Source organism: Pimephales promelas, chromosome 12 (genome assembly GCF_988280905.1).
Source record: "Pimephales promelas chromosome 12, fPimPro1.hap1.1, whole genome shotgun sequence".
Classification (NCBI taxonomy): domain Eukaryota; kingdom Metazoa; phylum Chordata; class Actinopteri; order Cypriniformes; family Leuciscidae; genus Pimephales; species Pimephales promelas.
In genome coordinates, this window is record NC_142780.1 from 24,269,811 (window position 1) to 24,296,681 (window position 26,871).

Below are 26,871 nucleotides of genomic sequence, written 5' to 3' on the forward strand. Positions count from 1 at the left end.
TTCATCAAGCGTATAGAGGATTTGAGCTGTAAACTGCACTTTCCCTGCATTTATTTTCTATTTTACAGCCATTACAAACACATTTGTGTGATTTGTAATCTCTGCAGGCTGCCGTGAGGACATTTCAGCTGAACTTATTCATGAGCCTCTTGGAAGATGGTTTCAGGGCAAAGGTTAAATCAACAAGGCACCATTCTAAACCATCATAAGGAAAACTGCACATCTATTTAAGTGAGTTACATCTCAGTAGAGGAAGTGATCAAATGAAAACATCCAAAATAATCAAGGATAATCTAAATGATATGCAATTTAGAATATTGTTGGAATTAGGTATCCAGTATCTAGGTATCCAGTTTTACCTTTTCCATGCTCTCGGTCAAAAGACACCACAGAAATCCACAAAAAAATCCCATTTTAGAAAAGCCATCTTGGGTGTCTCCGGTCAGCTATTTCCAGTAATGTTAGTACAGCTCCCATTTACTTGAATAAGGAAAGAACAAATCAATCAATGAAACCAACCATCATTTATTACAATCAAATTCAAATGAGGAATAAAATCTGGCATCAATAGTGTCCTTCTTTACATCAAATTACACCACAGATATGTATTTTTCTGGCTGCTCCACCGAATTGGCACGCACATGATGATGCCTCTCTATTAAAAATGAAATCTTGTAACTACAACCTACATGCACCATACAGAGTGTTATGATTTCTCCCACCAAACACCAAACTGTCAGCTTTATCATTACAAATTACCCATATAAAGTCCATTACTTCAGTCCATCGGTTAACATCCCCCGTGATGACGTATCCAACATTGATAAAACTCTTTTAAAGAAAGTGTTCTTGTGGTGCTGATGAAGTGCTGATGTCCCCGCTCTGTCTCGGGCTGGTTTCAGGCATAACTCAGCAACACAAATTCATCTGAAATGAGCCAGCATTAAGAGGACAATTTAGTAATTCATTTCAGCTGGCTAAGTGACCGCAATTATTTGTTTTTGGATGCTATCGAGGATGTACGTTTTGAAAAAGGATGTGTGAGGGTAAATGTTCCGCCAGTATATGACTGATATATGCCTTGTGGATTTCCTTTACACTCACTCAGAGCTTTTACTCAATGGATAATGACAAGCATATGTCCAAAGGATCCTTCGAACTGTGCGAACACACACACAGGAATCAGTTTAAATTATGAATAGACCGCATGACATACTAAATCACCAACATAAACGAACAGCAAATACTTCCTGTTAGGCTTCAAAAAGTAAATTTGAAAGTTCATACATTTTATTGACAATTTACTACAAGCTTCAACGCCAAATTTACTGAGGCCGTTTTGTAAATCATTTGAACACTTTATGGCCTGCATTAAGGGTTTTCATATTTCTGATCTGGCCAACACAGTCAAACAATTTTGCCAAACACTATAAAGAAAAGAAACAACCAAGCCAATGCTTGAGGATAAAGCAGACACAATTGTACATTATACTCAATTCTTGTTTTTTACGCCATACATAATGGAGCCCTGAGAGTTTCCAGCAAATGTTTGTTCTAAAACTCCATCTGCATGTACTCACCCACACCCAAAATGGATGACTTATTTCTGGGCCCTAATCTACATTAACAGACCCGTACAGCCAAAAAATTAGCTCATTGGTCTCACTGAAAAAGATGATATAAGCAGCCAGTTAGCTACTGCTTACATTACAAATGACCACAAGCAGCAAAGTGGGGCGTGCAATGTTGATGGAGATGAAACGGCGTTGGAAATGGTCCATGATGGAATGAACGGCAAAAGGAAAACCTCCAGTTTCCATTTAAGGTCCATTTCCGTTCAAAAATGTTCAGGATGTCTGTGTGTTTCTGGCTGCTACTGAGCTGAGCAAAATTGTAAAAAGCAAGATCGTTTAATTTTGCCCACAATTATGACTGCATATTTCAACTACATTATTTAATGCACTTAAATTGCAATAGAATAAAGACAATTAAGGTTGAACGCTCACTGTTACTCACGTACTGTATTCCTCAGAGATTTCTATGAATCACTGTTATGCTCCATGATGTAATGAACATATTTTAAACGTAATGAGCATATTTCATGGACCATGCTGGTGAATGTTGTAATGAAAACACATGTGACCTTCTGCACTCTGACATACTGCCTTGGTCAAACGGGAATCGGCAATGTCGCAGGGTAATCACCATTAATAAAAACTAATAGCTGCAAATTGCAAATTTCCTGCCAAGCTAGCCACCCCCTTGAAAAGTACTTGTGCCTGAAAATGTGTGATTTTTCTCTACTTAAGTTTGAAAAATCTGACATTTTTATTCATTGTTGCAAGTTTAAATTTTAAAAACCACTTAAAAATATTGTGGAAACTGTACATTATTCACTTCATTTTGCAACATAGAAGTAATCTATTTTCTGTTGTTATTGTGTAAGACTTTTGATTCATTAGCCAAATAAACAGTAAAACTATTTGCACCACAAACCGCAGTGTATGTGTAAACAACAATGCATTAAAACAATATGATAGCAAATACTAGTTGGTAATATCAAGCAGCATAATTGTATAATGTTAATCAGTTTATTATTAAGTGAATTAATAACATTTACATGTTTTAATTATTCTATATATGTTTAGGTGAGTTTATATCTAGGAAAACTTTGTGTGGCATTTATTGAAATAACCATTTCATTGTCTTATAATATAAATTATTGTTATATGGTAATTTAATTCTGACTCACTGCTTTTTAATGATAAAACATGTAATTAAAAAAAATAACAGGAAATAATGCAAAAAGATATCTTCAAACAAATCTTTTTTTAAGATTTACTAAAATAAGAAAGTGTGAAACTTTGAGGGGTAACTAAACACAAATAACTTATTTTAGTTAATGATCTGTAAGAATGGATCTTCATAAATGCTGTTCATTGATTTGACATTTGGGTATAAAGTGTTTTAATTTTCAAATAGATGGTGCAAAAACGTCTGAGTGCTGCCCTCTTCAGGTTAAACGGAAAGCTCCTGAAGTAGGGGTACTCTGTGACATAGGGTACTCTCTGACCTCACTCAGTCACGCCCTTGGTGTGAGCTCACCACGCCCTTGGCAGCCCCTGGTATAAAAGCATCTCGTTCCGTCAAAACTTACTGCAACAAGTCAGGAGTTGGAATTACGAGTATTGAAAACAATCAGGATAGTGTATATTAGCATAGATTTTTAGCATTAGCTTTATCTGTATTTAGTACAGTGGTTAGGATGGTACGTATAGGTGCTGGACTGAATAACTTTCCACTGGACTTGGAAATTAGGCGCCATTGGTTGCATGCACTTGGCCTGGAAGACCATGAGTTACTGTCTATGCAACCTGCATTTTACGCGGGATTTCTTCTCCAATGCAATAGAGGTGGAAATGGGCTTCTCCACACAGCAATGCAGGAGTTTAGACCACATTTTGAGCAAGAGGCTCAAACTGATATGGCTCTGGTTCATCCCCTCTATCTCTGCTGGGCTCTGCCCACTTTTCCAGCATTTTTCAAATATTGCCAATGGGTGGAGTCAGGCTCTGACCAGGGGTTTAGTTACCCTTTAAATTAGTGAAGTGATTACATCCAAGATGATGAGCAGATGTTGTAAGATTTTGTTCTGGTGGTGGCACCTGGAGCAGATATATGAAGTGTTCCCACAATGAAGATTTAACAAAGAGGAGAATGCTTTGAATTTAAAAGAGTCACTAAATTAGCAGTGAGCCATTGTTAGCGGGCCACAGGTTAGTCCCAGGGCTCCAGTTAGGAGGGGCGGAGGTGGATTTACAAGCCCGGGCCGAAGAGCCGCAGTGGGATTGCCCTCACCAGCTGCCTGTTTTACAAGGCAAACTTCAAAGATAAGGCCTTGACTTACCCCCCTCCAGTCCCTGCCACACCACCAACTACACGCCTTCTTTGGGTTACACAGTGCGAGTAAAGCAACATGTCTCATGGTTCATTTGTAATGACTTATTCTGAGTGACACACTCCAGTGTGTGAGAACATGCCTGCTCGCTAATGGGGTTTTTGAAAAACCTGTCACAGGGGTCCACAGATCCCCAAATATGATGATCCCCTTCCAAATATATACTGTAAAGGCAGCCATATACCGTCATGCATAAAGACCGATTTGTACCGTGTGAAAAAAAGCAGCCTGATATAAAGACATGTTGTTTGCCAAATTAAATAATTGGCTTTTATATTATTGATATACTGAAGCCAATGCAAAGTATTAAAATATTATCTGGAAAATATTTACTTTGTATTAAAGTGCCCCATAATGGTTTTTCATATATTCTTTTTCATGCAGTGTGTGATTTAGCTGTTTGTGAATGTAAATGTTCTGCAAAGTAGTAAAGTCGAAAGTGCACAGTAAATAAAGTTATTTTCTTACAAAAGTGAGGTTCAGGTTGAATAATGTTTTTAATCATCAGACTCGCGCTTGGACTGATATTAAATCGACGTCATCGCTACGGTCTTTACAGTGTGTGCATCTCTGAGGACTGAGGAAGCCTCCGGAGCTGAAGTTCAGTTATGGTAATGCGCTTTTAGCTTCCGTCAGGCATTGTAAGTGGTAAACCAATCACAACAGACTAGGCAATCTGACCAATCAGAGCAGAGTAAGCTAGCAGAAAGGAAGGGTTTAGAGAGATTCACCCGAGTCGTTTGATTATTGAATAATGTGCTGTTGTTTGTATGCATGTATGTGTGTGTGTATAAATATATATAAATAATATAACGTATATTATGAGAAAATTCATGTTTTTTTTTTTTTACTTTTGATGCATGTAAAGGAGACCCCCAGAAAGAAAATTAACAAATTTTAAAAAAACATAATATGAGCACTATAACTAATCGATTTTTTTTTTATTTGATTACCATAACTTTAGATGTAAAAACATGAAAATCAACTTTTTAAAATTCAATTCAAATTAATTTTTATAGTGTTTTTTACAATATTGGTCCAGAGCAGTTGTAAAGCAAATAATACAAAATATTGTTTTGCATCGTTTATAATTTTGTATTATATTTATAGATTCAAGTTCTATAGGGTAAGATCTGTCGGAAAAGCTCTGAAGGGCACACGATTCCAGAAGTTTCTAAACGGTTCACTTTTTCCATCTCAAAACCCCACTGACCTGCTTTGCCGTCTGAATTCTTTGGCTTCCGAGGAACGGGACGATTACGGCATGGAATTTCAGTGAAGACTGACTTCATTTCTGCTCCTGAAATAGAGGGGTTGGAAGTCAGAGACAAGGCCACAGAAAGGCAATTACCAGTCAGCAATGGAGAGATAAGTTAGACGAGACGCCACATTATTTCTCCCATTTCTACTTAGGGGTTGAGCTTATGTGACCTACTCTAAATAGCATTGCCCCACTTCAGAGAAACCACCCCAGTCCATACATCCAACCGATGAGATCACAATTCATTACTAATTAGGCCTCTTGCGTGACACGTAAAGCGATATGCGTGTTAAAATGAGACAGCTGATAGGGTCTCTCCTTCCCCGTCTCTCTCCCTCCACCCCTAAATCCATCTCCTCTTACACTAAATGAGCCAGCTGCGGAGGCCCTGTCCTGTCAGGCGTGGTTGCTGCCTGCTGGCCTGTCCCCAACTATGGCTAGACAGCGGAGTCCCCCGATGGTTGACTGGACGTACGTCCGGCAGACATCCATAACGACTGTCTGCAGTCGTGAGCAAAAGATTAGTGATAGATTTTGACAGTTTCCCAACCCATGCCAGAAGAGTTCAACAACACAGGGCACAAGAAGAAGGGCACTTAAAGCTAAAATAAAGTTTTACCACAGATGTTCCAGAGAAAGTAATGATAATCAGATGGTGGGAAGAACAAACTACCGATCCGTTCTGATTTATAGACATCAAGCTTCAGCACACACAGCATTAATGCAATGGCCTTTTGCAAGGTTTTTCACATTGAAATATGAAGTACTTTATCTAATTTAGTCATTATTGTTATGCAGTGAATTGTCTTCAAATATCCTTACTCATATTGTAATATACTGGATGAAATACGAAACTTTTAAAGAAATCATATAGTGTTTTTTTTCTATTATTACAATATTGGTGTGAGAAACCCAGGTTCGAATCCACTGCGAGACACCAATGTGTCCCTGAGCAAGACACTTAACCCCTAGTTGCTCCAGAGGTGTGCGACCTCTGGTATATATAGCATTTGTAGGTCGCTTTGGATAAAAGCGTCAGCTAAATGAATAAATGTAAATTCCAATTTAGAATAACCGATGCATATTGGTCAAAAATGACACTACGACAGGAATGATCTGAACCCCTAAAATGTAGGGATCCTAAAATGTTTAGATCAATAACATACCATTTTTAACATACCACAAGTATGGCAAATGGAAATGTCAGTGTGCCCATGGCTGCCACACAGCTTTTCACATCGCCTTCACTTAACCATTATGAGAGTCATTATGTGCTTACAGTGAAAACTCTCCCCAGCCCAGGGCACTTCCTGTTTAATCAGCACTAGAGCTGCTAGTGGACAATCTCCATGCACAAGAACCAATATTATGAATGATGAAAATTATTACCATTATTATGAATGTTGTATAATATCACGTTATATTACCCCTCAACAACTGTGCAATCATTTGTCAGGCCTCCTGTGACTATGGTGCCAAAGGCAAAACGATCTGGGCTAACGTCCACAGACTGAACGCTGTATTTAGGTTCAGATTGGATTGATTCATGAGCACCTGGCCCTGACGACTCCTGTTTTTGACAAAGAGTGAAGAGAGCGTGGACAAAAAATGGAGAGTTAATGGACTGAATTGAAAATTCAGTGTGAAAGGACTAAAAAAAAAAAAATTTAATGCACTGAAAGAAACGAACCAATCTATCACACTGATTAATCTTCTGTGGAAGCACTTCAGGGTCACGTTTTTAAAAAATACTAATGTGGAGTGAAAGAGACAGAGGGAGAGGGAGAGGTCCCCGTTTTCTCTCATTCCTCCCACTTGCTCACTGGATTTCACATCTAGGGTGGTTGAAGGGAGAGCGAACCCCAGCCACACCCCCTGACTATAAATCCAAGGCATAAGGAAACGCTCAGCTGAAATCACACGTGGAACTGAAGGATCTGGAGCTCACAAACCCATTCACACACACACACACACACAAGCGCGAACATACAGATTCTGGGAGGCGCCTTGGCATGCTGTTAGCCCAAATAACTGATGACAGTGGAGAGAAGAGCATTTCTTGTGAATGAGTGAGTCAGAAGTGACTCAGTCAAGCATCGCTGGATTGGTTGGATCCCTTAAGCTAAACTGGTAACAGGAGCTCGGACTCAAACGACACTAGTGTGTCCTGGTGTGTCCGATTAGAAATAGGGATTGAGTTCATTCTTGGGTTTGTGTAGACTAGAAAATATTCTGCGCTCTGGTGCGAGGTTGAAAAGCAAGGTCCAGGGGTCCTGTAAGGTGCTGAGCATGTCTTTCGCAATGGTGCGACCAACCCCGGGTCATTTCTTGTGCTCTGAGATCAGCATGCATTCGGAGGACGACGACAACGGCAGCGAGGGTTCTGGATCCGAAGACAAGTCCTTCCGTATGGCTAGCCACAGCTATGGTGCCTTTAAGTTGGGTGCTCCCAAAAAGAGGTATAGCTGCCGACCGGTAGCGGTTCCTACCGAGATCCGTTCACAGATTGTTGAGGTACGACAGCGGAACACCGCAAATGCCCGAGAGCGGGATCGCACGAACAGTGTGAACACGGCATTCACCGCTCTGAGGACGCTGATACCCACCGAACCAGCCGACAGGAAGCTGTCCAAGATTGAGACATTGCGGTTGGCCTCCAGCTACATCTCACACCTGGGGAACGTCTTGCTGGTTGGAGAGGAGTGTGGAGACGGCCAGCCCTGTCTCGGGAGTCCAGGAGCCTTGTATCATCACCACCACAATCACCAAAAGAGCTCGACACCCAGCCCGGACTCAGAAAACTCACAGCCCAGACAGATCTGCACCTTCTGCCTCAGTAACCAGAGACGGCTGGTGAGTAGCTGTCAAAATGTATGAGTTTCGTCAGTTTGCAGTCATTTAGCCCTGATGGAGGCCTGTGTGCCGAAATAAAAAAGGATCATTTTTTTAGTTTTTTCAGTTCATAACTTATTTTATATTAAAGTGTTTCTGATATTGCCTAAAAATACCTTTGTTCTCACACACATTGTTGATTTTATTGCATCAAATGTACACTTAGTTAGAGGTCAGACCTAATCGCGATTAATCGCATCCAAAATAAAAGTTTGTGTTTATATAATATATGTGGGTGCACTGTGTATAATTATGATATATATATATATATATATATATATATATATATATATATACATACACACACACACATACACATGCTTGTATATATTTAAGAAATATTTTCATGTATATACTGTATATATATTTATATTATATATAAATAGAAGTATTTTATATATAAATAATATTTTTTTTCTTAAATATTCACGCATATGTGTGTAATATATATACACATATATATATATATATATATATATATATATATATATATATATAAAAAAATAATAATTATACACAGTGCACCCCATTATTATAAACTTTTATTTTGGATGCGATTAATCACTATTAATCATTTGGCAGCCCTAGTCAAAACCTATAAAACATGTTTAATAATAAATTATTATTAATTTGTGAAAGTTTCAAGGTTAGAGGTCAGTGCATTCAGAAATGTATCTGAGTTTTTTAAAAGGGATAGTTCACTCAAAAATTATTTAGGCTACTCTTTCTTCTGTGAAACAGATATTTTGAAGAATATTTCATTTGTTTTTGTCCAAAAAAAAATCTTTTGTGTTCTACAAATGAAAGTCATAGAAAAGAAAGTCAAGTTTGTAAGACATGAGGGAGAGTAAATGATGACAATGTTCACTTTTGGGTGAACTATCGCTTTAAAGTTTAATTTATCAATGTTCAGTGCAACGAGTGTGCAATTGACAGATAAGCAGATATTTATCCATAGCTTTTTAAGCTTTCATTACCATAATTTCTTGATCGTCAGATCATAAAAACGGTCCATGTTGGCACAGAACCCTTAACATGCTTGGTCTGACTTCAACCACATTAATGAACATTTACCGCATTGTAAACTAAAGTGTTTACATGACCCACTGTGATGAAAACAAATGATTCATTTGGCTCTTGACAAAACTTTCTTAGAGGTACACAAAACCACACACTGCACAGGCTGCAATGCGTCTGCGTCTGTACTGGAAACATCTGGTCTATTCCCCTGACAACCTGAGCGTCTTCCTGCACAGTTCATGTATGTCCTGAGTTCCACCAAAGCCTTCAACACCCTCATTATCATTACCAGGACTAATCCTGAACAGACTCTTTAAACACCACAGTTTAATGAAAACACTCTAGATTCATCCTTTCATCTAGTATTTCACATGCTGTTACTGAAATAATATGGTCGTATTTGATGAGGCATAGAGGATTGATTATTTATTAATAAAAATGTCATCGGCTGCAACCAATTAATGAGGGCTGATGAACTCAAACTTGCAATTTGTCAGTGTTTAATGTCAAACATTTAAAAGACTTTGTTTTATCAGCTGAAAGCACTTATTTTTCTGTTATGAGTTCAACTTAAGAAGCAATTTTTTCATATGTACACCTACAGTCCCATAGGTAAGGCTAGAGTACTCTGTGTTTTATTTTGTACAATTTTCCCTCTGAGATTTTGTAAAACAAATTACAAAAAAATGTCAACCAACACATTTCACCAAACAAGAAATTTGGAAGTAGATTGACTAAAAAAATATTTCTTCTAAAATATACTCCAATAATATTTTTTATTTAAAACTTTTACAGCTAAAATATGTTTTACAGTGTATATTACACTATCATTGTGACAGAAAAAGAGACTTGTGGAACGTTGCTTGTTCAAAAAAAAGTTAAAGAACTGCAACAGCTGTAATTACTTATATAATGTATATTATTCGAATGGTGTAATCCAGAAACTGAGAAATATTTCACATATTTTTTTTTTTTGCTTAAAAGCTGTTAAACTAACGTTCACCCAAAAATGAATAACTCACCCTCATGTTGTTCCAAACCCTCAAGATCTTTGTTGATCTTCAGAACATAAATGAAGAAATTCGAGAGCTTTCTGACCCCACGTAGACTGCAATGTTATTACCACTTTCAAGGCCCAGAAAGGTTGTTAAAATAGTCCATATGACTACAGTGATTCAACCTTAATGTTATGAAGTGATGAGAATACTTTTTGTGCAGAAACCCCAAACAGATTTCATGCTACTTATTCACATAAAGAAGGCAGCAAGCAAGTACCACACAAACATGCCACAAACAAGTGTCAATGCAATGGCACCTCATCACCACACACCCAGCAGTGCCTTCTGATTAATCTGGACCAGGTGGAACAATGACCTTGGCCTATAGATGACGTCAGATTCCCTAAATGAGATCTATCTCTGAGATGGTCCTGATTACGGTTCAGACCTGTTGGTAATGACGGTCAGAGTTCAACTGCTCATCAGTGTCCTAATGTGTTTAAAAATCTAATGAGATAATTGTTTGTATGTGTCTGTAAAATGAATGGATGTACAAGATGTATAAAGACCCCTTAACCTATAGTTCTCTCATCACTTTGTTTTCTTTTCTTTCAGAACAAAGACAGAGAAAGAAAAACAGCATTAAGGAGTTAATGATGAGGAGAAGAGAGAGTAAAAGAGCGTTCCCATCAAATCCGTGCCTGAGCGAACTGCACATTTAGTGTAAATTTGCTGTAAATAATGTTTAATTAAATGTAACACTGCTTAACTTCCTGGTGGACGGCCTTATAACGGACAGCTACACTGCCTTTCTGCATTTCCATATTTAGAAGCCAAAAACTATGTGAATTTAATCCTAACCTTTATAATACAGAGGTGATATACTTTTATACAAACATGATGGGGGCAAAAGACTATGGGGGTGATTTGTAATTCAGCAAAAGCAAAGAAAATTTGCTGCAACCGCTAAACTTCAGCTCACCATACAGACCTGTCCGTGTCCTTCTGGTTTTGTCAGTCTATATATTTTGTATGCACTACACTGAACTTTATCCCCATATGCTGATGTAAAAAAAAAGGCTTTTCTACCATCAACACATTCCTACAGTACGAGCAAACATCGATGTCAGAAAGTTTTTAAAACCTGTAACATATTTGTTGTTATTATTATTTATTTATGCCAATTAAACATGACAAACCAAATTCTGAATATGTCAGGACTGAAAAATATAAAGCATGAGAGCTTCAATGAATTCAGACAGACTGTGAGAGGCCTGGAAGAGTAAAAGTGAGCGAGAGATTGATAGATGAACAGGGAAGAGAGGCTGTATAGGTTCTGTAAGTACAGTTTAGATGAGATCTGCAGGTAGATTGCTACTGGCAGTGTCCTCTACTTTAACTCTGACCACAAGCTCTCACACAAAAAAAGGTAAATGGTAAATGGACTGCATATTATATAACGCTTTCACAGACCCAATGACCACCAAAGCACTTTACATATTGCCTCACATTCACCCATTCACACACTGACAGTGTGTGGTGACAGGGTCAGTGAAAGCGGCGTCTCCCATGCAAGGCGCCATCCAGCTAGTCGGGAGCAGCTTGCATGGACACCTCAACACTTGGTCAGGTGGAATCGAGGATTGAACCACAAACCTTCCAGTTTGTAGACTTACATGAGCCAACGCCGACCACCTGCACACACAGACTTGCATATTAGGAGCCTCTCTTTCCAAAGCTCTTATGTAAATGCCTTTCCTGGGTCATCAGCATTACCTTGCCTTTGTCCAACTACAACTGTCTTTCAAAGACAATTAATAGATCACAATAGATCGCATTTAACCTTCAGGCTGAAGCGGCTGTATTTACTATTATGTATTAACAACGCATTCTCACCCCAAGGCGTCACCTTTGACCATGCTTCAATATTTGACGTTTTAGGCGCCCTTTAGCGTCACTTACATGACGCGATCCTATGGCGTCATCTAACTGACGCTAAAGGAAAGCGTCAGTTAGAGCAGTGGTTCTCAAAGTGGGGTCCGCGGACCCCTGGGGGTCCGCGAGCTAAAGCCAGGGGGTCCGCGAAATAATTTACAACCTAACGTTTTTTTCCATGCTATGAGTCATGTTTTCTTTATCATCTGAAAACATGCTGTTTATTCCTAAGTAACTTATATAAAGCATTTAACATAAAACAATACAAAGTAGACACTTAAAGTTTTCTATAGATAGATAATCTATGTCTTTGCGTCAAGTAGATTCGCTGCTGTTGATTTTGCGGGACGTGCGCCAGAAAGGAGACAGAGAGACGGCATGAACCCGCATCCGGTTCTTTTCTGTATTTTTAAAAGGCATGACATTTTGTAGTCATTTATAATGTAGCCTATACACAAATAAAAAATGGACACTTTACCGTTTCGGATGATGCACTCTTGTCTTATCTATGACCATAAATAAGAGTATTCCTGTTTCCACTGCTGAGGAAAAATTCCCATGTAATTGCGCGCCGGCGTCTCGCGTGCGCGCACAATAGTCAGTTCTAGCACTGCTACTGTAGATTTGACATTAGAAGTCTGATCATTATCAAAATAAAAGTGCATAGTGACAGGGCCGTACCCACAACTGAGGTTGCAAGGATGCACATCGCGATGATACTGACCTTCTCGTCTGAGGTGCTTCAGCAGACTAACAACGATAGCTCGTCAATGTCAAAATGTTTGAGTCGGAGTGAACTCAAAGTTCCCCGCACGACGTTTCAGTCAACGGTCATAAAGTGCGAGATAAGATGTAGGCCTTAAATTAACATAGGAACTAAACAGCTGTTTTAGATAAAAGTTTTAAAAAACGACTGAAACAATCAGTTTGCAAAGTATTAATCAAGCTCAACTTTAAAAAAGGAAAAAGCAGGTCAATAGAAACATACTGTGCCCATGAGATTAACATTATGGATTCATATATTTAACATATAGCCTACTGTATGTTTTTTTTTAGCTATATTACAGTAGCTCAAATTAACAACGCACGCACCTATTAAACATAATGCCATTATCATTGTATTTATAGGCTTATGGGCTTTATTTGTGTGCAGAATAGGCCTAATTATTGAAACATTTCTCTTTTAAGGCCATTCCTGATTGGAATATGTGATTGTGTTTCGTGACATCTTGAAAAAAAAAAAAATGTATGCCACTGACTGACATGCTTCTACGAAATCTATAGTTATCCAATTGTGGGGCCTTAAAACACCTTAAAATGCACATGTGTAGATCAAGAACATCAAAAATTCCTAAGTGAGGGATCCTAACTAAGTGATTCCTAGCAAGATCACTTTTGTTACCTCAGTAGGCTATTTAGAAATTCCTGCATAGTACCCTGGGTGGAGACCATTCATTTTGTGCAAAAATATTTCATTTGCCGCTCACACATTAACTTTGTGCTCAATAACTGTTATAAATATGAGGGGGGTCCTTGGAATTTTTTTTCCCCTGAAAGGGGTCCCTGGCACCAAAATGTTTGAGAACCCCTGAGTTAGAGGACGCGGTTAGGTTTAGGTGTGGGGTGGGGGTAGGGTACACGCGATCCTAGGGCGTCATCTCACTGACGCTAAAGGGCGCCTAAAGCGTCAGATATTGAAGCATGTCCAAATGCTTCCCAAGACGTCAGTTAAGTGACGCCTTGGGGGTGAGAATGGGCTGGTATTAAACACAGGAAATTGAAGCGACCAGTGATTGATTCTTTCAAAGGCCCACACCTGATGATCATGTGGGTTTAAATCTATAAATTCTGGCCTTTGCCTATTAGGCTTTAATTGAATTCTAATTCATTCTATTGACCATTTACTGTTAAATTACAGTTTTAACCATATTAAAAACCATTTGAATAAATTTAAGCAATGCTGTAAAGTTCAGCCTACATACGTCAATACGAACAGCACTTAAATTGCCGAAATTGTTAAACAAATGAAGCATTAAAACCAACTGGGACTGACCCTACAACAGTCCTCAGAGCAGTTTATATCAAACTGATCATGACAAGCAAAACTTTCAAAACCAACAACTGCAGCATTGGACCGTTCTCACCAAGGATGATAACTATAAATATAACAACATAGTTCCAAAAATCGTTCTCAGTATTACAGAATAGCAGAGTTCAATTATCATTGGAATCACTTTCAGAACGATTTTATCCAGCTGATGAATGAGAAAAACATTGAAAGCCCATCAGAATCCATTCTGCTTTAAAGAGCACGAGCATTTAAAGTGATGGACAAACAGAACCATATCGTCTGCTGGTGTGTGGACGCTTATGTTGTTATTGTTATAGTTCTTGGTGTGAATCAGATACTTTACAATATCTGAAGTGAGGTAATTGTTATAATTATTTATAAGGATCATGTGAGACTGTGTAATATGCTGAAAAGTCAGCTGTCATCATCACAGGAATAAATTACATTACAAAATAAATTACACAAAAATTAAAATAGAAAACAGCTAATTTAAATTGTAATAATATTTACCTTGGTGAGCATAAAAGACTTCATTCAAAAACTTTTATGTTTAATCTTACTGAGCCCAAACCTTTAATTGTAGTGTATATTCTATAAACTTTATAAGACAAATTAATTTTTGTAAAACATCGATATATTTTTTTTAAATTATCTAAAACAGTGACAACTACATGAATGTTTCACATTTGTCAAGAAAAACTGACAAACTGATTTTCTATAGTGCCGAGTGTCACTTTCCCTGGACTTTCAACATTATTCTCAGTCTCGTCTCAGCAAAGTCTCCCACACTCAGTGGATCCCTCTGTTCAGCTCAATATAGAGTCTGTGAACTGTAACCCGGTCTAGTGCTCTCAGATCATTTAACTCACTCCTTCCTTCTCCATCTGCTTCTGTTATCCAACATCAACAGCGCTCCATCATCCCCTGTGGCTGGAGACGGCACTGTAGAGACTAGTTGCCATGGCAACAGAACTGCTCCACTAATACCATTTTTTTGCATGGGAACTGGTCCAACAACTTGGTCCAAATTAAGGTTAAGCGATTTAAAGCTGAATGGTGTATGGAAAAGGGAGACACTGTTTGGGACACAAGGCTTCAAAATCGCAGTACGAGACCTCTTTAGCACAAACGGTAATGCACACTGCAAACAAAGATATTTGATTCCCAGACAAATGTATTACAAGCTGCTTTGTATTAAAGTGTCTCTCTCCTAAAAGTATTGAACACTGACCTCTACACTGGATGCCGTTGATATGATGTCAAAAAAAGAGTCGGACCTGTAATTAAAGACATCAGAAAAGTATTAGAAAGTTTCCACTTGCGATGAACTCCACCAAAAATTCAAAAACGTGTATGACCTAGAACTGATCTGAATGATTTCATACTGAGTACAAGACAAAACCTTGAATAATTCTCTAAGTGGAATAATACATGCCCTAAATATCCTAACCAGCAGCACCTGCATACTGAGGAGAGAAAGGGTTTGAATATCCTGTCATTCCTTTGGTAATGGGTTTGGATTCACCATGTTTTTTATGGTCCAAATGAAAAGCCAGTTAGACTCAAAGGATCCTTTGGCACTTCACAATATGTGTAAATTAAAATACTTTGTCTGTTCCGTATTTGTTTGAGCTATTGGATTTCAAATGGATTTGATGTGCATCCAGTTCTGCTGTCTTTTTCGTATTCGATATGTTTTATTTTTCCGTCAGTGTTTGTGTGTCTGTCCATATCTCAGGCTTCTGGTAAAGCTTTCACAGATCCAGCAGGGAGTCTTGTGAAAACCAGAGGACGGGAAGCTGTAAAGCAACGGTGGAATGACAGGTGTCCAAAGAGGCTGGTTGGCCAGACTGGTCTCATTGTTAATCTTATTTTCAAAGATAGAAAACGTACTTTGGGTAGATGCTGAAATGTATAAAATGGACATTTAAACGTAACATGATTTACAGGTACAAAACGTTAACTGTGTATATTCAATATCAGAAAGATATCTGTAAAATTTCCCTTTTACATTTTTATAGATAAATGTAAGATCCCTTAACCCAATTCCCAAACCTAAACACACCCATTTTATACAGAACATAAAAAGGATAAATAACGGACTACAGAGATGTGTAGGGAAGTTTTATTAACAGTATTTAAATATATTTTGAGCCACTAAACCTACTCCTAATGTTACTCCTAATCCTATCCACAACCATTCAACTAGGTTACATAGACTAACGTTATGAAGAAAAACATAACATAATGTTGATGTTACAAATGTAATCACAATAATTTATTTATTGCGGAAAATGTCAAAACCGCTATACCAAAAGTCGTTCACATGCTGATATGTTGCAGTCACAGTCCTCTCTGGCAGTATTAGTTTTGTATGGGGTATACTTAGGTTCGCTCAATGAAGGCGCGTGCGCTTCTCCATTTTACACCGTCACCGACTGTCTGGAACCTGTCGCTCATGAAAGTTTGTATATATAGCACGAATATCATTTCTCGTGCCATTTATACGCCAAAACTAGTTTTTGCGTGTATATGGTACGCGTTTTTTGCGTGCATATGATACGCACTTTTTACCCCCCTTCCCCCTAAACCTACCCAGGGGGTTTTCAGTGCGTAGCATGCATATGCACGCAAAAACCAGTTTTGGCATATAAATGCCACGAGAAATGACAATCGTTGTATAGATACGCACTTTCATGAGACTGTGTTTGACGGGAAGAGCCAAAGAGGCTTGCCGTAAAACATGACGTTACGCTTCTTGAGGGCGCAATTTTTGAATTTGAATTCATCACTGATATGATCACCAGCATGGGATTTGAAGAAATAGTGATGAACTACTAACTTAGACCACTGGCTCCTAGGAATTTGGATCTGTTTCTTGCAAACAAGGTATGGATTCTAAATATTTGAATTACATCAAACTAATAAAATTGATGTAGCCTATTTTGTTTGTAAAATTGATGTAACTTATGTTGTGTTCTATAGGAGAAAATGCCCTTTGTGTCTCACTGTAAATACACTATATTACAAAATGGTTAAACAAGTAAAGAAGGTGTTTTTAAGTGTATTCTTGTTTAACACCATGGAGGCAAAACGAGAGTATTAATAACATTTTTAGAGTTTTAGATACTCTAAAATTATTAGAGTATTAATAAATGCGATTGAAAATGTAATTGATAAGACAGTTTAATGCAATAGAGTCAAAACATTAATGCCACGATTTTAATATGCATAAATAGTATTACATACAAATTTGGACGTTGGTGTCACGGCGTGTGTGGGTTGAAGAAGGACTCTCAGGCAAAAGCTCCAATTGTAACAATTTCCTCAAAATAATAATAACAGGCAGGCAGATAAGGCGACTACACAAGACTAACAACCGATCCCGACTGACTGAAAAGAACAAACTAAATACAGACACTGATGAACATAACCAGGTGATACAGATGAAGGTGATAAACAGGACACAGGTGATGAAGGTAAACTAATGATGGTTGGCATGGAAACAAAAGAGTAGCGGGAAAACAAAAGACATGTGACTAATACTGAAAACAGAAGATCAAAACAGACACAAACGTGACAGTCGGTAGATTTGTTCATACGTAGGCCTAAATAAACTAGGTTTTGTGCTGTCAATAGGCTACTTAAATGTTTTACGTTTTAGAGCTGTAAATACGTCAGTGTAATACGTTTCTACGTGTATAAAACATAAATAAATGTCCTTATGATAGAACTACACTTTACGTAAAAATGTACACGTATTCTCATGAGATCACGTTGGGCTGGCGCACACTAACACGCACACACACACCTTTGGCGAAGAGAAAACTTATTTTTTTAAAACTTTATTTTTTTTCTGTGTCAACATTTCTACAGTTAGAAAACACGATCCTGTCCATTCATACCTGTTTTAGCTAAATGTTTCCTGCTGGAGAGTCTAATATTGAGCAGCTATTGTTGAAGGGCCTGCTAATTTGCTCTCTTAATGCAGGGTTACACAAAAACAGTAGAGCATGACTAATGTGGCAAGATTTCGTCTGTCTCAAGTAATATCAACATAATCGTTTCCATGTTTGAGAAATATGCACACATATGCACAGATGGCCCCGAAAGTGACGATTATAAACGCTTTAAAGGTACAAAATAAACGATCAAAATGTCACTGCATTAGATACAAAACATGTTAAAGTGTGGTACTTTTTGGTTTCCCAACATAGACAGAAGGGAAAAAAAATGATTTTATTCATATTAAATTGATTAAAACTGACAATGAAAACTTTGTACATTGTTATAAGAGATAAATGCTGTTATTTTGAGCTTTGAAGAATCCTGATAAATCATGGTTCACTTCACAATCATGACGAGGCATCATGGTTTCCACAAAAATAAGAAGCAGCACAACAGTTTTTAACATTGATCATAAATAGCACCAAATCAGCATATTTAGAATGATTTCTGAGGGATCATGTGACACTAACGACTAAAGAGAAATGCCATTACAGGCATAAATTAAATTTTACATTCAATTCAGTTAGTTTAAAATAAACAAGATTTCACAATACAGTTTTTACTGTATTTGTGATCAAATGCATACAGTATAGCATTAGTGAGCATCGAAAGACTTATTTCAAAAACATTTTTAAAATCGATCCCAAATCCCTCAGGTTTTAGTGTGCACCTCAGTCTTGACTTCTGAACCCTGATATCACAGTGAGGATGAGGATGAAGACAGTGATGGTGAAGGTCAGTGAGGATAGAGAGAGTTGGGCTTTGCAGCTGCTCCTCTCTCCTCATTTGACTGGCCTTAGGAGAATAAGTTCTTCTTGGTTTTACAGCACTCCTAATCCATACACACACTTTTATGCCCAAACATGTGTTCTCAAGACCCTGGCTTTGATGCATCTTAAGGCCCCTCTCTCCTTCTCTACCCCCATCCAAATCCTCAACTCAGAATGTGAGTTAACAAGTTTTGATTGTAAAAGAAGCCTTGAGATCCTAAGGGCCAATCTGTCTGCTCCCTGTGGCTCACCACAGAGCCATTGGCTTCATAACTAAAAAGAAAGGGAAGAGATTGAGATATAAAGAGAGAGAGCGAGAGCAGAAGAAGAAAGAGAAAGGTGGTATAACCCAGTCCCAGTAGCTCAAAGTCAAGACTTGGTGTACTTTGTACCGTTCAATTGGGCCTAAAGTTTAATACTGGAAAATCTTCCTTTGCTGTCAATCAAACGCTTTAATAAAAACAAAGTATAACATTGCGGTCTTGCTCACTCTCTCCCTGCCCCTGGGAGAGTGGAAATGCGAGGGGTGCCTGCGGAACTGTGAAAATCCCTCCTTTTATTGCCATCAGCCTGCAATGGAAAATTGGGTTTGCGGAGGGGCCCATCTGTTGGACATTAAGCAGCCACCTGGAGCTTTAGCCAATCATGAAATTAAACATGAGTATTAAAGAAAAATGAAAAATCTCCTCTCCCAGACATGCGGGTCACCCAGTCTTTGCCGTATTTAATCAAATTTCCGACAAGAAGCAAAGGCTTAGTTCACAGGGTGTCATCCACCACCCCACCAGTAAAACCACTCCCTTAAAACCTCCTGGTTTTAAAGAATAAAAAAAGATGACTATTAATCTAAATGGTCTTCAGAAAGGCGTGTGTAAGGAACACTGCAAAAAAATAATTTTGCCACAACTTTGCCTTCTTTTCCATTAACAATACCTAAACATCCTTAAAGGGTTAGATCACCCAAAAATGAAAATTCTGTCAGTATTTACTCACCCTCACCTCATGCTGTTCCAACCCCGTAAGACCTTCGTTCATCTTCGGAACACAAATTAAGAAATTTTTGATGAAATCTGAGAGCTGGATCACTCCTGCATACTAGTCCATAGGCTTCTTGAGGGATTGAAACTTGCTGGCCTCGAAAAGTTATTAAAGACATCGTTAAAATAGTCCAAGTGACTACAGTGGCTCAATATTAAGTTTATCAAACGACGAGACACACTTTTTATGTGCAAAAAACAACAAAAATAACGACTTTATTTCAACGATTCATTTACTTCTCTGCCTCGACTCAGGTTAACAGTGAATGATCTGATGTTGTACGTCACACGCATCACACACATGACCAGCGTCGGCCAATAGTGAGCCTACGTGTGACGGAGCTCTACGCTATCACACTACGTTAACTGAATAGAGGCACATAGAGAAGGAAGTGAATAGTTGAAATAAAGTCGTTATATTTGTTTGTTTTTGCGCACAAAAAGTGTTCTCGTCGCTTGATAAAGTTAAGATTGAGCCACTGAAGTCACTTGGACTATTTTAACGATGTTTTTAATAAATTTTCGAGGCCAGCAAGTTTCCAAATTTTACCAAATCAATCCGAATGATGATGTACAAACACTTAAGTTAGTTGTTCAGCCCGAACCTCCATCGCAAGGATCACTTGAGCAGGACAGTTCTCAGTGATACATACCCATTTTGACGTCCATCATGAGATGTAGCAACTCTAATTCCTCACCATCAGCATTTACAAGTGTATGACTATCAACAAACCGATATTTTAGATTTCTAATTTATTGCAGTGCACATTCGGGAACTGTATCAATAACGATCATTAATGTGAATGACTGACATAAAACAAATCTTGCTTCATCCTTTATCATTACTCAAAGTAGTAAAAACGAGAGACAACCTGCATTAATGGACACAGTTTTAGGTAATAGTGGCCCACAACTGATTTACAGAACTATTTGATGAAGACAATAATAAGGTGAGTTAGCCGGTTAGCCAGAAACCTACAAAATATATAACACAGACAGAACTACATGTAGAAACAACCGGTAGAAAATTTAAACATCAATAATAAATCGTACTTAAAAGTTGTGATTCTGAGGAGAAAGCCGGTCCAAAAAAGCTGGGTAGTGACCCATCTTTCAGGAGCAAGCGTTTCACAAATCCAGAGTTAATAAAATGAAGGAAACACAAAAAAAGATTGGGATTGTACTTGAAAGTCTAAATAAAATATAAAAGTGCAAAAAAAAAAAAAAGGCCCAAACATTTCCAAGACAATTTTAAAGTGACTTTCATTGAACAAAAAATAAAAACTAGAAACCCTCATTTCCAATAAAGCACAATGGAACTGAACTCAACAGTGTGCAGTCAGCAAATATCTCTGAAGATCTGAACCCAGATGCAGGGTATAAAAATAAACCAGACATAAAGATATTGATCAGATCCTTCAATGAGTTACTATAAAGTACTGATGAGGGATTCTGGGAGTTATTTCATACAATACCCCCAACCCACAAGACCCCCTATATACCCCCTACACACGCATTCATTTTATCCATCATTTAGTCTGGAAATGACTGATTTCACTCCGACAGGCCCTAAATAACGTGCTTTTGTGTGAAGGCTCTTTGAGAGGTGGTGGAATCAGATGAAATTAGACTCTCTGTCAACTCTCTTCCTTCTCCCTCTGCATCTCCTTCCCATTCCCTGTTCCGCCTGGAAAAGCCATTGCAGAATAAAACCCCACTTCCTCCCGCAGAGGCTGCAGCCAGACATGGAGCGGTCACACATGTTCCCTCTCACTCCACATAGACGGAAACAGCTCTCCATGGTGAACATACACACACATATTTGCTCCCATGGCTGATCTGGTGTGTGGTTCTGTGTTAGGTCTGAGGACAAATTGCATTGGGGGTTCTGGACCCAGAGCCGGAAGATTTCAAGGGATTGAAAGGAACCAGACTCATTGGCAGATGGTCAGCTATCCAGCAGTCATCATGGGATTGACCTCAAACAAGGCTTCAGTCATTCTTACAAACTCATGATTTGGTTTTGTCTTTAACAAATATGTAATCGAGACTCTATTGGATAACCAATAAACCCATCAGCTCTGTCACCATCAAGTCTTTGTCATATTTCATGTTTCAACAGTCTCATTATTCTTGTTGGGTTTTGAAAAAATCTATCCGAGAAAATCCCTTTTGATGTAGCCTATCTGGTTATCCGTCCAATGTGGTCACTGTAGTCTATAGGCAAGGCTAAATGGCTGATGTAAAAATTTAGAACATGAAACATCCGACATGCAGTTGCCATTACCACTTCTGAGTCGTTCAATACAACCTGAGGGAGTATACTTGAGTCGTATTTACATATAACGCGTATAAAAGCGTTTTTGTAAGTTTTTCATTTATGAGAGAGAAGTCAGTGGCAAAGAGAACAGTGAAAACAGAGGGACAAAAAGCAGACAACCACAATCAGGAGGGGAAAATGTCCTTATTTGACTGATTTTAGTTCAACGGAAAAAAAAATGGTGAGTTGTGTCTCAGACGTATTTAAATAGGTCTCCACAATTATCCAATTAAACTGAAATATGAAACACAAACTAATATTGACTTGGGCTATTTTACATTGTGGCTTGAATATATTCGATATCAAACTTAAATATATTCAGCATCAAACCACACAAACGGAATTCAAACGACTGTGTATTCGACGTGGCCTACGACCAGCTGGATGTGCTGATGGTGCTCAGTGAAGCACTTGGTTTTACAGGGCTCAAATCCCAGGACAAAACCTCTATAAATGAGGAATCTAAAGAATGTAGAGCACCGTGGTTGGTGTTCTTGGACAGGGTTGACAACTTTGACCCATAAAAAAACCCACATGTCTTTTTTAAAGACTATTTTTGGTCTATAAAGATATATAGCTGCTTTCCTGATATAGCGTTTAGCTTCAGGTATAAAATACGTGTGAAGACACAAGACACTGGAGCTGCACTGTGTTGTCCCAAAGGCTTCATCTAAGTGATAGATCTTTCTGGAGATGTTAAATGTCTCTATATTTAATGCACACAAGATGCGTAACAGGTCGACATCTTTTTCTTAAGCAGTGTCAGTATTCGAAGGTGTTGAAATAATTAACTTGATATCAAAAAGTGACAGATTTGCATCACTGTACAATCTGTCGGTCCATTGTTTGTGTTATACTGAACTGACAGGCTTTGATGTGTCAGATCAGGTGCCCCCTGTCACCTTTCACACGTGGGAACTATTGCTGTAAAGTGGAAAAAGATGACAACATACAGTATGACTCCTAAACCTGGCTGATTGCCATGAGTACAAGATCTGTTCAACATTGTTACAAGGTCTGCAATTATTTTAAAGGATTCTTTAAAGGAATATTTTGGGTTCAACACAAGTTAAACTTAGTTGACAGCATTTGTGGCATGTTGTTCATTACTACAAATACAATTCTGACTTTGTAAGTGCCTCAATGTAACCCAAATTTCTTAAGGATAAGGACTGATAAGTTGAAATAATCAACATTACGCCACAAAGTGCTGTCGATTGACCTTAAAGGAGTAGTTCGCTTTTAAAAAAACGTTTGCTGATAATTTAGTCACCCCCATGTCATCCAAGATATCCATGTCGTTCTTTCTTCAGTCGAAAAGAAATTAAGGTTTTTGATGAAAACATTCCAGGATTTGAATGAATCTTTTTTTCGAGTCATTTCGTTGATTCAACGAACTGAAATGAACGAATTGACTCGGAAAAAGATTCCTTCATTTTGATGAACGAGTTCGAACAGGAGAGTCACGAATGTGCATCAGAGAATTTGAGCTTATAAAACTAAAACTTTGATCTTTTTTTTTAATGACCGGTTGTTTCGCTTGATAAGACCCTTATTCGTCGTCTGGAATCGTTTAAAGCCCTTTAAACAGTTTGCAGTTTGCATTGAAACTCTCTTTTGGACCATGAACCGTTTGGTGCCCAGTAAAGTGCAATATATGGAGAAAAATCCTGGACTGTTTTCATCAAAAACCTTAATTTATTTTCAACTGAAGAAAGAAAGACATGGACATCTTGGATGATATGGGGGGTGAGTAAGTTATCAGCAATTTTTTTTTTAAAAGTGAACTACTCCTTTAACTTGTATGGAACCCCAAATGTTCCTTTAAAAGACCACATGAACGCTTTTCAAAACAGTTTTGTTTCATATGACCCATGTCTCCCATTCAACAGATTTGTAGTAATTTGATGGTCTTTTTGCAGATTAATGTGCCCCAATATTGCAGTGCGGAGATCGATAGGCCTGCTGGACCAGCCGTGCAGCTGCGAGTGGCGTTGTTATTTCAAAATCGCTTTGAGTGAGAATCTCTTGTAAATCTCCTTAGACATGCTGACATCTCTGTCACGATTACGAGTCTGGAAAAGACTCTCCGAGGCCTGGTAGAGTTGATGAAGCCTGCCTATGCAGTCAAGAGACTGCATGATTTATGACCCCGACAGAACGGCATCAAGCCAACGATACCTGAAGCTCCTTACATATACAGACAGTCGGACATTGATTGTGAAAACCCACCAAAATCAACACTGTAGGACAAATAAGCACCAGTGGGAATGAGATCTATATGATAAATGGGGAAGACAGCAGGATCTGTCTGATAAACGGATAGGAAAGGTGGATCTGGCCGACGTATTAGACACACTCATCACCATCGCGTCTATAGAGCTGCGAGCTGTCTTGTCATAGCTGATAAATACCCTCTATTTGTCTGTCTAAATCCACACGCTGAGAGATTTAATCATTTAGCTGTGTTAAATCAATGATAGACCTGCAACAAGCCATTCTGTGCGACCTGGGACTAAATTTAGCAGAAAAGGCACCGTTGCTAAACCTCTGACCTGAAAAAGCCATTTAAATCTTTTCAAATACTGTCAGTGGGACACAAATCAGTTCAGTGGAATGAATGGAACATTAGCAGCCATTAACTGCATATGGAGGATGTTTAAATGGCTACTTAAAGCTACACTGTGTAACTCTTTTAGTTTATTCTTAGCTAAAAACACTTAGTTCTTTCAAAAATATATGTGCTCATTAATGCATATTTACTTCGTTCAAGTAATAAAGTATTCTCATGAGTGTATAATATGCCATTGAAAATACATACGGGTAAGAAGTTCTAATGTCGTTCGCCATGTTGCCCCTCCATGTTGAAAACTACATTAGCCAAAGAGGGACATACCCGTTAATTCAAGCTTTGCCTTTCATGTTTACGTTTGAGTTAACACTCATGGACGAGGTCGAACTGGAAGCCATGTTAATCTTGGACTACATTGGCCACCGTAGGAGTTGAAACAAAATCGGAATTGAGAGGAACAGAAACGAATATTCACTGGATGGTCATATACCTTTTCATCGCTAGATGGGGGTGTAGCTTTAATCACACAGTGTAGCTTTAAGGTGAACATTGGTGACCTTACACTTTAATGGAAACTTAGAATATTTCTTTAGTCAAAAACAAACATTTCAAAAGAGTAAATCCTTAGAAGAACAACAATGAAAGTAATAATACTAATATTTGTTTTCATTATCTATGCATGCATATTTATTTATTTATCTATCGACATAGGCTTAGTTAGGATCGATTTTTAAAATCAGCTAATTTTAAAAACGTTATAAAAAGTAATTTCTCCTTAAAATACCATTAACATTTTATTCTCTGTTCACTCAGAGTTGATAATGGTAATGCCTAATTTTCATCACCAGATATACCCTTGTAAATGACACCAAAATGTGTCAAAATAATGTCTCAAAATCATAAATATAAATAAAATTCACATCCCACATCATAAAACTCTGATTAATTTGTGTATTTATGCATAATTTCTCCTTAAAATACCATTAACATTTTATTCTCTGCTCATTTAGAGTTGATAATGGTAATGCCTAATTTGCATCACCAGATATACCCTTGTAAATGACACCAAAATGTGTCAAAATAATGTCTCAAAATCATAAATATCAATAAAATTCACATCCCACATCATAAAACTCTGATTAATTTGTGTATTTATGCGATGACTGACAAACAAGCAAATGATATCAGATCAAACAGACATTAAAATCACAGTCTAAATAAAAAAGTAAAAAGTACATGTTCTACAACAATAAGTGATTCTCTACAGATGACCTGCCACTTCTAGCCTCTCACTGCTGTTGTCCCTGTCCAAAACTTCACTGTTCACTCTTTCTGGACTATCTAAATCCAGCTGTGCTCTTGGGTTGTTGGATGCTCGTACGATCTTGGTGGGACATATTTTCCTCAGCTGGTTCTGATACTTCACTGTGTCCTTTTGAATCTCTTGGTCCATATTAGGGGCATTCAGACTGTTGTTCTCTTCCATGGGATGTTCAACAGATGTTTCTGTGCATCCTGGGATCATCAGATCAACTGATTCCCTACTGTCATCCAGTGCAGCCCAGTCAGCAGTATAGTTTAGTTTTGCTTTGATTCCTGCATATTATTTAATCAGAGTGTCTCATTAACAGTGTTTGTCTGGATATTTCTCAGTGAAATGGATTTATTTTGGACTGACCTGAGATTTGTCTCCGAGATCTTCCATGACCACCACCAGCACGTTCTTCACTGTCAGCATCAAGGTCTGGGGTCTCAGAGGTGTCCACAAACTCCATTGCTCTTTTGTGGCTCTCCTGAGCATCATGTGGTGCTCTACTTTGATCATTGAGGTTTGTTCTACTTGCAGAAATCTGAAAAATGGCTTGAATCTTTTTCATAAAGTCCAGATTCTGTCTGTCTGTGTCCGCAGCACTGTGTCTTTCTAACTTCTGGATCATTGCAGGCCGGTTTCTCCCGTTCTCCTCAGGTCTGTCCATTTCCTGACTACTTATGTCCTCCATCACTGCACGGAATTATAAGATGATGCATA

General features: G+C 38.1%; 2 protein-coding genes across 2 annotated transcripts in view; one reads left to right on the plus strand and one right to left on the minus strand.

Annotated features, from left to right (window-relative positions):
• Positions 1–505: 505 nt before the first annotated feature.
• Positions 506–26,871, minus strand: part of LOC120484736 (uncharacterized) — a 29,310-nt gene continuing 2,944 nt past the window's right edge. Inside the window, exons 11-15 of the mRNA XM_039680142.2 lie at positions 26,521–26,844; positions 25,092–26,438; positions 15,367–15,412; positions 5,172–5,258; positions 506–927 (exon numbers count right to left, since the gene is read on the minus strand). Of these exons, the coding sequence (XP_039536076.2) occupies positions 26,104–26,438; positions 26,521–26,844 (659 nt within the window). The 3' untranslated portion in view covers positions 506–927; positions 5,172–5,258; positions 15,367–15,412; positions 25,092–26,103. The remainder of the gene's footprint in view (positions 928–5,171; positions 5,259–15,366; positions 15,413–25,091; positions 26,439–26,520; positions 26,845–26,871) is intronic.
• LOC120484759 (basic helix-loop-helix transcription factor scleraxis) lies at positions 7,157–11,248 on the plus strand. Its single transcript, XM_039680180.2, has 2 exons — positions 7,157–8,072; positions 10,745–11,248. Exons 1-2 carry the CDS (start codon positions 7,509–7,511, stop codon positions 10,781–10,783), a joined length of 603 nt encoding a protein of 200 aa, XP_039536114.1. The 5' UTR covers positions 7,157–7,508; the 3' UTR covers positions 10,784–11,248.

Excerpts from the sequence above, each read along its gene's own strand:
- LOC120484759 (XM_039680180.2), top strand. The coding sequence starts at position 7,509 with ATGTCTTTCGCAATGGTGCGACCAACCCCGGGTCATTTCTTGTGCTCT. Across the intron at positions 8,073-10,744 it reads TCAGTAACCAGAGACGGCTG|AACAAAGACAGAGAAAGAAA; the intron begins GTGAGTAGCTGT and ends CTTTTCTTTCAG.